The following is a 17908-nucleotide window of genomic DNA, read 5'->3' as shown; positions in this document are numbered from 1 at the left end:
CCATGTAATTATTTGAGTATTGTCTCCTTCACTTGACTATAAGTTCTATGATGTCTCAGACTCTATTTTGTTCTTAATGGTATTTCATGTGCTTGACACAAGTGCTGGTATAATGAGACTGAACAATAAATATTTTGATTATTGTCTTCCCAGTCATAAGCGAAAATGGAAGAGCTTCATTCAATAGGAAGGATAAGGACAGAACCCATTCTTTTTTTTTTAATCTTATGTCTAGGATAGCTTTTTAAAAAATTGAAGTATAGTTAGTTAACAGTGTTGTGTTAGTTTAAAGTATACAGCAAAGCAATTCAGTTATACATATATATCTGTTCTTTTCAGATTCTAAGTTATTACAAGATATTGAATATAGTTCTGTGTGCCATACAGAAGGTCCTTGTTGTTTATCTTTTTTATATATAGTAGTGTGTATATGTTAATTCCAAACTCCTAATTTTAGGATAGCTTATTAGAATAATTTTATTGAAAATATTAGAATGTGGTATGGAATTTCTGTGCTGAACTTCATCCTTTAAAAATCTATTCAAAGTTTTAACTGTAATATTGAATTAAAAAATAGTAATTCCAAGGAAGACTACCCTAGTTAATATAGTTATTTAGCAAAGTTATTTTATCTATCTTTGTAGCTATTTTTATATTGCATATATCTGTTAAATATTAATAAATGGCAAATATGGGAAAATTTTGTTGGTGTTGGAATAGTGCCTTGGAATTATTTTTTTTTGTTATCTCATGGACATAAGTATTAGTAATCTACTCAGGAGCAGTAGAAAAGGTTCTGAGGAAGGGCACTCTGACATGGATTCATTACCTTTACTTCATACATGATCTTCACCTCATTGTGAACTTGATGTTATTACTTTCTTGATCTCCATATCTTTCTTACCCCCTCCACCTCAAGTCCTTGATCTCTTTACTCCTACCTGACTCGTCTTTTCCTTATCATCCCTAATCTTAAGAAATTAGTCTCAGACATGCAGTAAGTTCATCTGTTTTACATTAAAGTCTTCCTGAAGCAAAAATGATTTCATTAATGTTGCTGGGTTAAAATAAAATGTTATGTATCCAGTAGCTCCAATAGCTTGTACAAATAGTGTAAAATAATTAAAAAAAATTTTTTTTGGAGCTTAGTGAGGCCTTGCACGACTGCGAGGCCCGGCCGGCGTGTGTCCGCAGCCGGGGAGACTGAGGCTGGGGCGTGGGGCGCAGGCGCTACCCGGCTGGGCCGTGAGCCGGCCGTGGCCTTGGCAGCGGGGCCTCCCGGAGGCCAGTGGGAGCTCTGCAGAGGGAAGCAGAGGCTGCGGTCTGGTCACAGGCAGGGGTGGAAGGCCAGCGAGTCCGCCGTCCCACGCGCAGTGGGTGCGGCGGTGGCGATGGATGCCCTAGAGGAAGAGAGCTTCGCGCTATCCTTCTCTTACGCCTCGGATGCAGTGTTTGATGCTATGGTTGGATATTTAGAGGACATTATGGATGATGAGTTCCAGTTATTACAGAGGAATTTCATGGATAAGTACTACCGGGAGTTTGAAGACACAGAAGAGAATAAGCTAACCTACACGCCTATTTTTAATAAAGACATTTCTTTGGTAGAAAAGCATATAGAAGAACAGCAGTTGGAGCGGATTCCTGGATTTAACATGGCGGCTTTCACTACAACTTTACAGCACCATAAAGATGAAGTGGCTGGTGACATTTCCGACATGCTGCTCACATTTACGGATTTCCTGGCTTTTAAAGAAATGTTTCTGGACTATTGAGCAGAAAAAGAGGGCCGCGGACTGGACTTGAACAGCGTTTTAGTGGTGACTTCACTGTGCAAATCATCTTCCATGCCAGCCTCCCAGAACAGTCTGCGGCCCTAGGCCCCACCTCCAGGCCGTGGGCTCTTCCTGGACGTCACCAACTCAATAGAGTGGGAGAGGCTTTGGCTAATGATGTCAGAAGAATACGTCCTGACTCTGTTCTGCAACTCATTAATGTTAAGTATTGATGGGTCAGAAGAAAATTACCTGACCTTCCTGGGACAAGGCGTTCTTGTTTTTGGTAACCCTAGTACTCCTCCCCGAGTAGACACCTCTCTCAGACTTCGGAGTCTGGCTCCTGCAGCAAACCCAAGTCCAGCATTCCACCTGGGATTCCTGTCCCCAGCATTCATGTCAGGGTGTCTGTGTTGGGAAAATCCATCATCACCAACTTTCTTGGCCCAACCGGCCTTGCATATCCCATCAGGCTTTTCAGCTCTTTATATGGATCACAGTCCTGCAGCCTCAGTGGGCGTTTTGACCGGGAGTAATTACCTAGGGGTTAACTCAAGCTAGCTGCCCATCTCAAGATTTTTGAAAATCCTACCATCACAGCTAGTAGGAATCAACTTACAGAGATTTCCTTTACCTAAAAGCTAATGTGAAAATGAATTCCTAGTCTTAGATGTTCTGTCTTTGTGTCACTGTCTTCTAGAGGTCCAGATGTTGTCCCATTGTTTCTATAACCCTAGTTCACATGTTTTGAAAAAAATATTTTTGTAGGTGAATACTCAGGCCAACCTAGTGGATATAGTCTTGAAACTTCCGTGATTACCCACTTCAAGATCAAAGTATTATATGCTGAGTGCTTTTTAGCTGTTAGTGTTGTGAAAGCTAAAATGCTTTCTACCTTGATGGTCCATTTCACTGGGTGCCAATGAATGTATGCTGGAAGTAGTCTAAAAGATCTCCTTTTCTTAGACCATGTTCCTGTTTGTGCAGGTTTGCTTAAAACCCTTTCTATGTAAATCAGCTCCTTAGGTTTGGGGTAGGGGCTCTGTGCTTCCTGCTTGGCTGTCAAAATAATCATACCAAAATAGTGTTCCATGGTCTAGCTTAGCAGGAGTAGGAGATAGCAAACAGCTTTACTGGTCATCTGCTTAGATTCAGTACATTGTCTTATTACAGTGTTTGATAGAACATTACTGGCCAGAAACCATGGGTGAAAGAAAAAATATAGTAGTTCAATTCCCAATATATAGTTTTTTATTTTTATTTTTCAAGTAAAAATTAGAATCTCTAAAAAAAAAATTTTTTTAATTGCCTTTACTGACTTAGGAAACACACTGGACTCTGAGTTTGATCTGAAATGTTACAGAGGAGAAAGGCCTTGATCATTTGTAATCAGATTAGCATCCATTCTTATGACATTGATGCATGGTTTGAAGAACCTAAGGAGAATGTGAGGAGGGCACTTTGTGTGAATCTAAATTGATGTTATAAAAAGTAACTGGCTCTGCCTAGTGGAAGTGATTTATTATTTGACATAGTCAAGCCTCAAGATAATTTTAGGGTTGCCTAATGATGTACTGTTAGCTTTGTTTACTTTTAACTTTAAGAGTAATTTAAAAGTTAGTTGGGAAAATGTAGATTATTTAGGCCTCCTTGGCCCTGTACACTCTGTTCTCTGTGCTTCACTTTTTCTTCTCCTTGGAGAAGAGATTTATCCTTGAGGATTCAGCTCAAGCATCACCTCTTCTGTGAAAATTTTTCTCTATACATCTCCTTTTTTTCTTCTAAATTTTCCCATGCAGACAGAGGTGCTCTTTCCAAGGCACCTGATAAATATATTCTTTAATCCTTTGCTATATTATAGTGAAATTATTTGTTGACAAATGAAACTGGGGCATAGCATTTTGAGGATTCAACAAGAGCGATTCAAAAGAACAGATGTTATAGTCGTCAATAGTGTCTTAGTCATAGTTAAAGAATTGTCCAAGGAAAAACAGAGAAAACTAATAAAAGAAAATGACTGTAACTCTTGTTCTCATTCCATTCTCAATAAATTTCCTGAATAATTATTTTTCCATGTAGGAAGCTAATATGCTAGTTAGGTAGTATTCTGATATCTTCTCCAGTTGCTTGTGAGATTTGCTAATATTACTCAACTATTGAATTTGGAGTTAACTCTGGGATGCTGCAGGCTTAGACTAAGAACCAGGACTGACATTTATTTATTGGGGTAACCAGACCTCATAAGATGTTTCAGCATTTAACTGGTCAGGATCTTCTCTGAAAATTCTACATGTTTTGAAATGTTTGATGGTAGTAGTTCATCTACTTCAAAACCACCAAATGCAATATATACTATCCATACTTTAAAGATTACAGTATCAGAATGTGTCAGGATTCTTTGCTTCCTAAGCTTATTAGCAGAGTCAGAGACAGACATACATAACCTTTATTTCATTTTATGTAGCTGGATCTCACAAATTACTAGTCAAAGGTATAGATATAGCTTCTGGAATCAAATACTCTGGATTCAGAGCTTTATTTTCACCAAAAGCAAGCTGCACAATTTGGGCAAGATGCTTAAAATGTTTGTGTTTTCATTTATTTACTAAATTAGTAAATAAATAGTTATAATATTTCACCTTATAAGGCTGTATAAAAATTAATAAGCTATGCATGATTTAAAAATATAGTCTAAATGCTTCAATTGGTAATAAAGAGGGTGAAGCTGATTGAAGATGATGAATTTTATTTGTTGAAATAATTATGTGAACTTTAAAAATATTTTACTAAATTGGGCATGATTTTCTCTTGCCTTCACATAAGTGTTTTTTGTTGAAAACAGACAAAATAAACGGAGCAATCTCTACGTCTACATAGCAAGGAAACCCTTATGTCCTTGGCATAATATTATGGATTATTGTGAATGTTCTGTACCCTCATAGTCTGTATATACTCACAGTGTCTGAGGGTTAGCATAATGATAAATTTAAAAATTACAGTTGTCTCAACCCTGTGCTGAACTATGAATTTTTGTATGATCATTGAGGAGTATTAGTACCAAAGCAATTATATAATGTTTAGATAAGTTTTAGCTGCTTTCACCTTTATCTATACATGGCTATCCTTAATAGTCTGCTCTTTTGTTACTATGTGAGGTAAGTAAACTACATTTTAAACTTGATCCTGATCTTCATGGACTCTGATGGGAAAAAAAGGAAATGATTGATTCATGTTTGCTGGAGTTCCTTTGATTCCTGAGAGAAATTAGGAGGTGAAATCTAAGAGAAGTTAAGCCATTGGGAGGAAACAGTCATCTCTTTGAACTTGAGATAGATGGGGTGATAGGTTTTTCAGCTTGAGGAGAAGAGCTAGCATAAGTACTGTAATTGTCATATCAGGGTCAAAAGAACTTTCAAAGCAGTTGCTTAATTTTGGTTTACTATGAATTTGGATTTCCAAGTCTGAAAGAAGGTTTCCAATAATCCAGGAACAAAAAGGAAAACTGCCTAAAAATTTCTTTCCTATATTCATACTTATAAAACCTGAAAACACAATTTTCTGAAATATTTAAATCTTCTATATTAAAAGTTTTATTTTCAACACTTAGGCAGAATGTTAAAATATATGTTAATAACCTAAGAAGATACAGTACCTTTCAGTATGTTAACATAAGCAGTTGAATTGCCATGCAGAATGTTAAAGGTAAAAGTCTGCGTAGTTGATGAAAAATAACTATAATTAGTTATTTTGTATGCTTATAATCTTAAGAAGTATTTTTACTTATTTTGTGTCCTAACAATCATAGTCAATAGTAAAGGGAGCTGATAACATCTCATTTTTACATTTGATTCTATACATGTATTTGTGAAGCGTGTGTTTTTAGATATGACAGTTGTTAAAATCAGCTACTAAAATTCTCCCCTGCTAAGTAGACACAATACTTTTCCTCTAGAATTTGATCATTGCTAAAACCAGTGCCTGCTGTTTACTTCTGTTTTTTCCCTTTTTTGAATTTAAGTTTGTAGTTATATTTGTTCTGTTCCTTTCCCACCACTGTACATTGGATATGGGGTGGGGCAGATGCTTGTCTTTTAGACTGTGGATTGCCGTGCAAGGAGTAACTCCAGTCAGGTAAATGGAGAGGGCTGCACACCACCTGGATATCCTAAGCTTTGTATTGGATGAAATAACTGGGAGTCACTTCGTGATGTCTACAATGGGGTGTGTGGGGAGTCTATTCTGTTTTGAGCACAAATGGTGCTCATAGACATTTAGTGGTCAGATTTCCCTCTGACTCATTTTCCTCATGCTTTGATTCACTTAGGGAAGCTGGGTTTTGAAAATACTGATGCTGCAGAGGAAAAGAGCTCAGTTTATTCACTCAGCTTGGAGGAGAACCACATCTTCCTTCTCAAAGACAGAAATTCTATCTTTGAACTTTGTGTGAAAAATAAACTGTTTAATATATTTAAGGATTATTTTATAATATACATTTTTTTCACGCATTTAATTGATCATTACTTGTACTAATGCAAATATGTGTTTGATATTTAGAAGTCAAATTCTTCAAATAAATACAATATTTCATGACTTTAAATTGGCTATGTTTGTGAGGACTATTTTTAGTTTTTGTCTCTCAAGGAATGCACATCTGATTTCTGAAACTATTGTTTATTTTTAATTTGAGGTAGTTAAGCTACCAACTTTAATTAATGCATCACAGGTCTGTGTTTTCCATATCATCACCTTGTTCTTTACATTTTAGAGGACTAACATTCTTTCTAAAGTTTTTGAGTTTGCAGACAGCTATCTCTTTGCCACTTCCACTATTAGTATTGCAGACCCAACCTTGGGATAGTGTAAAGGGAGGATAAAAGCAGAGCACTGACTTGGCCAGTGGTGGTACAGGATGGCTGGGTTGAGGAGATGCAACATAAAAAGATGAGGTAAGATGAAATGGAATTCTTGTGTAGCAGCAGGGTCTGCTTTGGTGAGTTGGGAGGTAAATTTCACAAGTTTTTTGAGCATTTTAGCCTGGATGACTATTTTTTAGTAAATAAACTGTGATTCTGTACCTGTACTTGCAAGGGTTTGGAATAAAAAGGTAAAGAATGTTGGCCAGGAATTTATGTTCTTCTTTTTATACCTTTATTGTGTATGCAGAAAAAGTTTAATTTCAGTCAGATCCCTTCATTCTTTAGTAATTAGATGTATTTGTCAAGATTTGCATTTTAGCATTAATTCTTTGAATATATAAACTATTTTTAAGCATGCAACATTGTCTTTGAGATGCCTGTATTCCTTACCTTTGTGTGTGTTATTCGCTTAGTCATGTTTGACTCTTTGTGACCTCATGGACTGTAGCCTGCCAGGCTCCTCTGTCCATAGGATTCTCCAAGCAAGAATACTGAAATGGGTTGACATTCCTTTCTCCAGGGGATGTTCCTGACCCAGGGATCAAACCCTCGTCTCCTCCATTTCAGGCAGATTCTTTACCATCTGAGCCACCAGGGAAACCCATTCCTTCCCTAATACCCAACATTTTTTTTTTTTTTTTTTTACCCAACATTTTTGAGCCTGTTTCTCTTACTTAAAACCCTCAGTTCATTCATCCATGCATCTTGCAAACTACCCACTACACTTAAGTATTTAAGTGTTAATGGTGCTTTGCCAAATGAAGAGTCTTATACTTTGAGGGTCTGCCTAAATTTTAGGAACACAAAGCTGAGGCTTTACATGTCTTAGTGCTTCTTTAGTCTAGTGCATAAACATATGCTCAACAGTTAAATTCATTTAAAATTCATTTATCCTCTCAGGCTAACTAGGACTTCCCACCCAGATTGACTCAGGGTATTTGGAGGCTGGAGGAAGATGGACTCTAACAATTGAAACCTCTGGTATAGATAATGATTCTGATTTAGAATGTAGGACAAAATTCTGATGCCTTTAAAAACATTGGAGTTAGTTGCTTTACAATGTTATGCTAGTTTCTGCTGTAAAATGAAGTCATTCAGCTATTTGTATTCATACATCCCTTTCTTACTGGACTTCGCTCCCACCCCTCCCACGCCCATCCCACCCCTCTAGGTCATCCAAGGGCACCGCGAGCTGGGCTATGCAGCAGGTTCACACTAGCTATCTGTTTTGCACATGATTGTGTATACATGTCAATTCCAATCTCCCAGCTCATCCCACTCTTCCTTCCCCCTGCCTCATGCATCCATACATCTCTTCTCTACATCTGTATCTCTATTCCTGCCCTGCAAGTAGGTTCATCTGTAGCATTTTTCTAGATTCCACATACATGGCTTAATATACAATAATTTGTTTTCCTCTTTCTGAATTACTTCACTCTGTATGATGCCTTTTTGATTCATACACTAGAATCCTTTTCTACATTCTTTCCAATACATTTTAGAATGGGCTGTGGGCGTCTTGTTATAAACTGAAAAGAATGTTTCATTGCTAAAAAAAATGTAAAGTTAATTAAAAGAGGTCTTCATCTCGTCCTCCTGAAATCTCAGCCCAGGCAGAGGTTCAAGTTCTTTAGGAGGAGATTGGACTATTCATCACTGCTTGTTTGGCTTGTCAGAGTCAAGGGAGTTTCTTTCTAATTTACACCATTCCTTTATGAGTGTGACATTATATTTAGAGTGTAATTGTGTTAATTTCCCCTAATTGTGATATCATCTGCCTATCAATAGCCAAATATTCTGACCTTTAAAAACCTGTAGCAATTGTTTTTCAAGTTTGCAAGGCATGGTAACCTTGAAAAAATGGAGAGATTTCCTGTGAATTCCAATTAAATTGTTTTACTCTTCTCCTCAGAATAATACTCTTAAAACTTTTATTACTTGTGCTGCATATGCTTATTAAGGAAAATATTATTAACACAGAAAAAAGAAAAATTGTAAACTGTGTCTTCAGGTGAGGGAACGTGGTGTGGTTGGTATCTGATTGTTAAAGGGGTGCAGCACGATCTTTACTGTTATCTCTTGGCTGCATGGAAAGCTTGTGCTGGAGTTGTTGAAAGATGGTAGCAATGGGTGTAAACTGTTTGCTGCCTCTAGAATGCTGCTAACCATAATCTTTCCCCTTCTACATTCTGAGTTCCTTCTACTGACTCCCATTACAGAACCTAACAAATTCAGGCAATAAGAGAATGTATAATTTTACAAAATATTAGTCTTGGTTTCACAGTGAAGAGTATACAGAAGAGGAGGCTTGGTGGTGAGAGACAGCTGGAAAATGTCATCTGACATTCTCTTATTTGAGAAATGATGGCTATATGAAGAAATGATGGCTTCAGTCTCCACTATACTTTGTATCAAAGCTTTTATTTTCACTCATTAATTTAATAATTATTTAGTGAGTCCATCCCCTAGTAGAGTTTATATTGATCTATTTGGGGGTAGGTAATAAATATAATGAATAAGTAAATTATATGGTATTCTAAAAAATGATTAGTGCAGGCTATTGTTAGCTCAGCTGGTAAAGAATCCACCTGCAATGCAGGAAACCCTGGTACAATTTCTGAGTCGGGAAGATCCACTGGAGAAGGGAATGGCTACTCACTCTAATATTCTGGCCTGGAGAATTCCATGCACTATATAGTCAATAGGGTTGCAAAGAGTCAGACATGACTGAGTGACTTTCACTTCACTTCTGTGAAAAAATAAAGAACAAGGTGGAGAATTGGGAGGAATTGGGGTAGGGGTGAGGACTTGTTGTTTTAAATGAGGTGATTGGGATTAACCTCATTGGGCAAAGATTTAAAGAAAACTATGGAGTTTGTCACGTGGTTATCTTGGTGGAAAACACACTGGACAAAAGAATATTCTGAGTAGAAAGCAGGAGCAGATCAACTGGAACATAGACTCAAAAGCCAGTTCCAGAGTCCTGTGGTTGTAGCATGCTTGACATATTCTAGGAAAGAAGTTGATGTAGATGGCTCTGTGGATCCCATGGAATATGGGAGGGTAAAGCAGAAAAACTAAGAAGGGCCTTCTAGGCTATTGTAAGGATTTTGGCTTTTATTATGAGTGGAATGGGAAGACATGAGAGGATTTTAAGCAGAGATGTGAGATGTGAGATGATGTGATGCAGTTTTAAAAGAATCACTCTGGTCGCTTTCTTGAGAATAAACTTTAAGGAGAGCATGGGATGGAGACTTGCGATAATCCTGACAGGAGGTAATGGCGACATGGATCAGGTTTGTAGTGGTTGATGTAGTGTGAATCTGTAGAACACTGGATATCTTTTAAGAGCTTAGAAGATTTCCTGATGCTTTGGATATGTGGTGGCTGGTGAAGATATCTTGCTTTTTTCTCTCCTTCCCTCTTCATGATAATTTGTTGGGAGAGGTAGCAATTGCTTGTATCTAAGTGAGGTTGAGAGACTGGATCAAATAAGATGTCCTTGCAGCTGGTGGAAATGGAGAGTCAGTGTGGGTCATTGCTGCCCCCTGAGCTGAAATTGTCCCAAAGCATTTTTCCTTGGAGCAGTCAGTAATGCTGCCAAGGAAACTGGAAAAGAAAAATTTCTGCTTTTCCTCCCTCATCTCTTACCTTCTGAAGTTTAACATTTTTATTATTCAACCTAAAAGGGTTGCGCCATTGCTAAGAAGTGAGTTTAGTTCCATGTGTCCAAAGCTACTCCTACTAATTGGCCATTTCTAACCCTTCACCTATATAGCTTTCCATACTCAGGGCCCACAGTCAGATGGCTAATTTCCAGAACACTCAGGTAATCTCTGAATTTTGTGCAGACTCTGGAAACAGCCCAGAGCTCAGAGATAGGAAGCTATAGGCTACTTATGCCCCTCAAGGATCTTTGGACAAGGGCAGAATGATACAGGCAACAAGGGTTTCTTTAATCCCCCCTTAAACACAATGACACCAATGATGTTTTTGAACATTTATTTAATGTTTGACTCTGTCTTATTCATGCACTAGCTCATTCAACCCTCACATTTGCACTTTGAAGAAATTACTATTTTCTTTTTTCACTGATGAGTTAAGTGAGGCTCAGAACAGACAATCACTTGCCCCAGGTCCCCTCGCTAGCAGCTGGTGGGGCTTAGGTATAAACTCGAGTCTGTCACTTGTTATGGCTCTGATGCCGTGGCTCTAAGACGCTGTGGTCCATACTCAGCCTCATGCATTTGTTTTATTGGAGAATAATTGCTTTACAACGTTGGGTTAGCTTCTGCCGTACAACATCATGAATCACCCTTATGTATGCATATATCCCCTCCCTCCTGAGCTCTCCTACCCCCACCCTCGCATCGCACCCCAGAGGTCATCACAGAGCACCAGGCTGAGCCCCCTGTGCGGTGTAACAGCTTCCCACTAGCTATCTGCTTTACACACGGTGGTGTATTTATGTCAATGCTCTCTCTCAGGTCGTGCCCCTTCTCTTTCCCCACTGTGTCTACAAGTCCATTGTCTATCCCCGCCCTCTAGCTATATGCGCTTTTGAGTCTATGTTCCAGTTAATCTGCTCCTGCTTTCTACTCAGAATATTATTCTACAGTTTAATATCTTTGCTCCCCATAGACACTTTTTCTGAACCAAAGTAATTTAGGAAAACTAGACCTTTATGGGGTTTCCTAACTGGCACTAGTGATAAAGGACTTGCCTGCCAATGCAGGAGACACAGGAGACGTGGGTTCAGTCCCTGGGTTGGGAAGATCCCATGAAGGAGGAAATGGCAACCCACTTCAGTATTCTTGCCTAAAAAATTTCATGGACAAAGGAACCTGGTGGCCTACAGCCCATGTGCTCACACAGAATCGGACATGAGTGAAGCAACTTAGCAGTAGCACTAGACATTTTATGAGGAAAAATAAGGGAGGAAGCACAAGATAGTGTTGAGGGATGGTTAGGTATGTTTAGATAAGATAGAACTTTCTATAACATATGTTTTGCTAACCAGTAGGAAAATATTGACTGCTTTTATTTTTAATGATTTTAAAGGAAAATAAAAATAAATTAAATCTGTTACATATACCACACATACAAAGGATAATGAATGTATTAAATCTATTAATGCTCAGTATAATTATCACAACTTGAAAATACTTTATTCACTAGCTACAAACCTTATATACATTTATTTCTTATGTGCACAGAATTTTTGCCAAGCTATTTACAACAGTTACTATTGGACATTATTCTCCATTCATGGTTGGCCCGAAGTGTCAGCAATAAGTAGTATCTCAGATTGTTACTGGTAAAAGTGTGAGAAATCGCTATAATTCTCCTGCCTTTATATTTGATGGAATAATTTGCCAGACACTAATCAGAAGTTTTCTGATGGAACTCTGCATTGACAAAAATCAAATTCAAATTCTGAGCTAGCTAGCATTGATTTTTCACATGTATTTTGTGCTTCTGAGGTTTGATACAAGCTTCTTGGCATTCTTCTGTGTGCTTTGTAAGGATGGAGCTCACTTTGAAGTACCTAGGATCTCTGTTTATAAGAGATTGGCCAGATCTGGAAAAGAATATGAATTTGGCTGCTGGGTCATAAATGTCATCATCATGAATTTGGAAGACAGAATAATGCAGCGGCATACTGAGCTTGCTAAAAAAATGAAAGCTGTTAGCTTGTATTCTGTAGTAATTGCATTTGCTTTAATTTTTTTCCCATGCAGGTAATTTAAAAAACATTTTGTCCAGATGCAAAATAATGAAAATACAATGTTAGTTATTTTTTGTCTTTAAGAAGAATATTTTAATTGAATCTTTTTTTGATAAATTTTAGAGTGCTCTCAAAATAGTTTGTATTCTGCTGCTGCTGATCTAGGTACAAAAAAATCTGGACTGTTTTGACCATCTGCTGGTATTTCCAGCCAGTGTTTGCCTACAAACAATCAAAAAATTCACAGTGAACTTGAATATCAGAGAGTAGTGTGAACATTGGAGGCTAATTCTTCCAAACCCTGACAAATATGAAAACACTGGCATAGCTTTACTTAAAATGACACCTACTAAAGCGGGTTTCCATGTGTTATTCTACAGTTCTCAGCGTGAAGATTCAGACAAAAGGACTAAAATCTTATCTCTTTCATTCTTTCATATTGTACTCATTTATTTTGTTATTATTACTTTTCAAATTTTTGAACTTAAAATATTCTGCTTTATAAGGTCTCGGTTTAAGAGTCATGAGCATTGAGTTAATGATGTCAGTTTTCTGTAAAAAGTATTAAGGATACGGTCTGGACCTCAGGTATTTCCACCATGCCAAAAGGATGATCCTTGGCAAGCAAAGCGAAGCAACAACAACAAGAAAACATACAAAACAGCTGATTGGAGCAATATTTTCCCTTAGATGTTCTACGAAATTACATTGAGTTTCTGTAATGCATGAAGGCAGGATTTATGTTTTTCAGATGTATTCATGTGCTTTGGTAATGGCTGATTACATTGAATTTGAGGGCCAGATTTCACATTCTAATCTATAGCTGAATATGGTCCCACGCATGTAGAACATTCATTAATGCTGGTCTCACAATCATTCATAAGTTTAAGAAGAAGAAATGTCTGCTTTAAAATGTTAGGCTTTTTCTTGATATTTTCACGTTGTATGATAAGCATTTACATGTTTTGGAATGAACACTTAAACACTATATTCAATGACTAGGGACTAAATAATAATACATAATAATACACTTGCTTACAAGCTTACATGCACACAAGCTTCACATACTTTATTGAGCTGTTTGTGGCAACACTGTAAGGGCCACTTACTATTTCAGCATTCAATTTTGAATTTAATTCTTTGAAGTTTTTGCATACATTAAACCTATTGTATGTGTCTGCACACTTGCATGTTTATGTATATATGTGTATCTGTTTGTTTATTAGTGTAATTAAAATAAATTTAGCTTAAACACTTATGATAGGAGTGTTTAGACATTTAACACTTTGTAACAATTAGATACTTCTGATGCTGGATCCAAAACAGGGGAGGAAGATTGGAAAATTTAATGTTTTGGCAGTAAACACCATGTATTCTCTTGAAATAATTGTTTTTTATCTTGTTCTTAGGAAAAATGGTCCTATATTGATGGAGGCATAACAATCCAGTCAAGTGTCACAGGTAATTATAGTTGGATAGCTTTAAAAATCTATCTGAATATTTGGAAGGAGAAGTTTGTACTACACAGCCACATTCTCAGAAGGTTACTGCTTTCTTGAGCTAGATTGATGGTATCTCTAATTCAAGAAAAGATGACTTTTGAGCACTGAGGTCTGGAAGATAAATTCCACACTTAATGGTGTACCTTGATTTGTTATAGCTCTCAGAAATGTGTCAGTATATTTTTTTCTTATAGTAAAACAGATTCTTCTTTAGGACCATTAGCTCATTTCTTTCTGGGGGAATTTCTGAGTTATCTAAGCAGATAAAGGAAGGCTCTTTCTGTAGAAATATGTATATTATACTCCTGTTGCCCGGTATTAGTTCACGTGTATCCACATTTTGTCCAGCTTTTTATTCTAACAGTTGATTCCGTTTTCTACATCTTACTTGATTTACCTATAGGTATACTAGTATATCCCATGGAGGAGGGCATGGCACCCCACTCCAATATTCTTGCCTGAAGAATCCCATGGACAGAGGGGCATGGCAGGCTACAGTCCTTAGGATCGCAAAGGTTCGGACATGACTGAAACAACTTAGCATGCACTCAAACAAGCACATATAAGTAGTACATAAACTTTTGTCCTAAGGCTTTGCATTTAAATATATTTTCTGATACCTTCTCCTAGTCCTTACTCTTTTTTTTCTCCCCCACTGTGGGGGGAAAGGGAGAGAATAAGGCACTATACAGTTGTTAATACTCACCTTAAGCTTTTTCCTTGGGTTATAGAGGAAAAATACATTTTCCTTTGGAGCTAATAGATGCTCTTGTCTGCTATAATAACTATGAATTAGTATCTTTAATTCTTGCCTAAAAATTGGTAGTCAGTTTCAGAGATAAATGAGATTCTTCCCTTCTTCATTAGAAAGCCTCTTTACTATTATGTAATCTATTTTTTTCTTAAACCTACAAATATTTTTGAAAAATAAAATAAGGAGGATCATAGGGATTTGCTTTGTCATTTTAAAGTTCTATCTTTGACTGTTTCGTAGTTTGGCTCTTTAAAATATATAATAGTCAAAAACTAAATGATTATGTTTTTCTTTTGAAGCCACTTTCCCAGAAAAATAAAGAGAAAAATATGTGCAGCTGCCTAATAATTTGATCAGGTTTCTTTTTCAATTATATTTCATGGTGAATATCTTTAAATCTCAAAAAATTTTTATCCTACAAAGTTAATTCTCTTTAGCAAAGATTTTCATTAATTTTTACTCTTAGAGGTAAATTTCCCATAATTTTAGTCGTAAAATAAGTCATATAACTTTTTTTCTTTAATAGCTATAGATGAAAATTTTCATTTTCTATAGATTTTATTTTTATTCACTCACATCATTATATTTTAATGGTTCTTTAATCTTTTGGGGAAATCATATGTTACTTTAGTGTCACAAATATATATTGCAATTTTTCAGTGAGAAAAATGAAACTCTCTATAAATACTTTTCAGAAATATTTTTCTGTTACATACAATTATTAAATTTTTCAAAGAATAAATTTAAAGCCTATTTTATTTTTGAGGGGGCAAATACCTTAATAGTGTCTTTGTTGAACTCAAATGCTACCTTTCTCAGTTGAAACACAGTTGCCTAAAAATTGCCCTTCTTTTTTACAGAGACTATGTAGGACAGGGCTGACAATCAGGAGAGTGTGGACGCTATGGTGTCCATGATAGCCTCACTCTACTCTTTCCACTCAGGAAATGGATTTAAGAGTATTCATCCACAGAAGTATAGGGTGGGCTTATGAAACTTGAAGTGGTGGAGCCAGATTTGGAATTCTGGCGGGAGCAACCATTGAAGCTTGGGTCTCCTGGAGGCACTCTCTTCTTCTGGCTGGGTTTGGTGTTATCTGCATCACTAGGGTCAAACACCACCGTCATGGATTCCATCCTGGTCACGGTGTACAGGCTGCTTTGCCGAGTTGGGTGAAACCTGGTAGTCTTGAGCTCCAGCTCATCATAGCTAGAAACTTCAATGAAAGGACACCAGCGGAATGCTCTCTTGAAGCCTGCTCGAAATCTGAGGAGAAGCAGGCCACAAGAAGAAAAGGTCATATTTTCAAGTGGAAATTTCCTTCAACTTCTACAGAAAGCTCTGCTTAATGCAATTAAGCCAACTCATTTTTTGAATTTAATTTTCTAGTCTAACTTTTAGAATTTATGCCACAGTATTGGTACTAGTTTTCTAAGTCCTTTTTGTTTGAATTGAATCTTAATTTCCCATTGATCAAAAGCAAGTCATCAAAGAGTAAAAGTGCAGTGTCAGTAATCAATATGTCAAAGAAGCAGTGTAGGTTTCTTCAATAATTTTATACATTTGCATAAGTGAATTAAGCTTTCTGGATATGGCTCTGAAAAATGACATATTTTGAAATAGATTCTTACAGTAATAATTACACATTTATAAATTAATCTCATTTAATATCAAAATTAATTGCTCAGCTGGATGTTTTTATCTAATTGTGTATGAAAGTGTAAAATCCTTGGCTTTGTTAGCCATTAAATGAAGTTGATTAAAAACATATGTTCTGCTTTTGGGGTTATTGGAATTGATATATGGCTTGTGCAATTACTGAAAAAAAGTAAGAATTAAATAATACTTTTAAGAAACTTAAGGAATGATGTGGTAGATGTCTAACTGAAAATAGAGCTGAGAATTTAGGTTGAGTAGCTACCTACACGAAGTCCCATTTCTATCTGGCTACCATATTGGTTTATTAAGGAAATTATTCACCTTATGAAATGTAACGCTTCCCCCTCCACGTGCTGACCTTACAACTAAGGTGTTTTTAATCTGGAAACCACCGTTTACCTTTTTTTCCCAGTCTTAAATTTAATTGTGAATATTTCTCCTTCTCTTTCCAACTTCACTTTAAAACTAGCTTCCCCTCTTCCAGAGGTGGCACCCTGTCTTACTCACTGACCTCATCATACTAGAGGGAGGTTTGGGATTCTTCTCCTTAGTGTTGCTTCTGTTACTCTTATGACACCTTCTATTTTGAAGTATATTTACAAAACTTCCTTCTTAAAAGATCACAGATGCCGTCATCTCTCCATCTGTGCATTTTTACAAAGTGTCTTCATTTCTTTGAGGACTTGAGCACACCACCTCACCTCCTTTAACAATAGGACATTTCTTTTTCTTTGACAAGTAAAATTCTGAAGGATTTGGAGAGAGAATTTGGCCTATATAGAAACCAGCTGTTTAGAACCCCCAAGAGCATTGTTTTGAGGGGGTAACTGTTAAGGTGAGATAATTCGTTAAATAGGAAGGAGTTGGGTTTCCTTGGTGTCTCCGCTGGTAAAGAATCCACCAGCAATGCAGGAGACCTGGGTTCGATCCCTGGGTTGGGAAGATCCCCTGGAGAAGGGAATGGCTACCCACTCCAGTATTCTGACTTGGAGAATTCCATGGACTGTATAGTCCATGGGGTCACAAAGAGTCAGATACGACTGAGTGATTTCCACTTTCACTTTTTTACTAGAAAAATACCTAGCTCTGTGTTCCTCTCAGTGAATTTTTCAATTTTCCATTCCTTTTGAATTTTAACTGTGTACCAAGAAGCTTAAACAATATTATATGCTTTCAGTGAAGCCAGAAGTGACAAAGAACTTGCATTTGGTAATCTTATTTTTACCTCTTATTCAGACAGCAGTAGATGATGGGGTTGTACATGGTTGAGCTCATTGCCAGCCAAAAGCTAGCCAGATAGACCTGCTGAATATACTTCCACCTGTTTAGTTGTTGATAGATTGCAGTGAGGATGAAATAAATATGGTAAGGCAGCCAGCAGATGGCAAATGTCACCACAACAATAATCATCATTTTTACAACCTGGAAAAAAAGAAAGAGGTCACTTTTAGCAAATATGGAAGTCATTATATTAGTTCTAATAGCTTACCACAAATCATATTTTGCTGCCTATACAGTTAAATATATGGCTTGCCTAAGAAATAGTCAAAAAGTTAAAAAATGGCAAGGTAATA

The 17908-nt window shown here is 36.8% G+C and overlaps 1 protein-coding gene and 1 pseudogene across 1 annotated transcript in view; one reads left to right on the top strand and one right to left on the bottom strand.

Annotated features, from left to right (window-relative positions):
• The first annotated feature begins 1391 nt into the window (after positions 1–1391).
• Positions 1392–1880, top strand: LOC133071890 (ADP-ribosylation factor-like protein 2-binding protein; annotated as a pseudogene).
• Positions 1881–13877: 11997 nt separating this feature from the next.
• TACR3 (tachykinin receptor 3) overlaps positions 13878–17908 on the bottom strand; it is a 74008-nt gene continuing 69977 nt past the window's right edge. Inside the window, exons 4-5 of the mRNA XM_061164289.1 lie at positions 17560–17756; positions 13878–15941 (exon numbers count right to left, since the gene is read on the bottom strand). Of these exons, the coding sequence (XP_061020272.1) occupies positions 15629–15941; positions 17560–17756 (510 nt within the window). The 3' untranslated portion in view covers positions 13878–15628. The remainder of the gene's footprint in view (positions 15942–17559; positions 17757–17908) is intronic.

The sequence above is a fragment of the Dama dama genome, chromosome 17, assembly GCF_033118175.1.
Source record: "Dama dama isolate Ldn47 chromosome 17, ASM3311817v1, whole genome shotgun sequence".
In the NCBI taxonomy this organism is placed as follows: Eukaryota; Metazoa; Chordata; class Mammalia; order Artiodactyla; family Cervidae; genus Dama; species Dama dama.
Note: the sequence above shows the minus strand (reverse complement) of the source record. Positions and strands in the feature narration are given on the sequence as shown.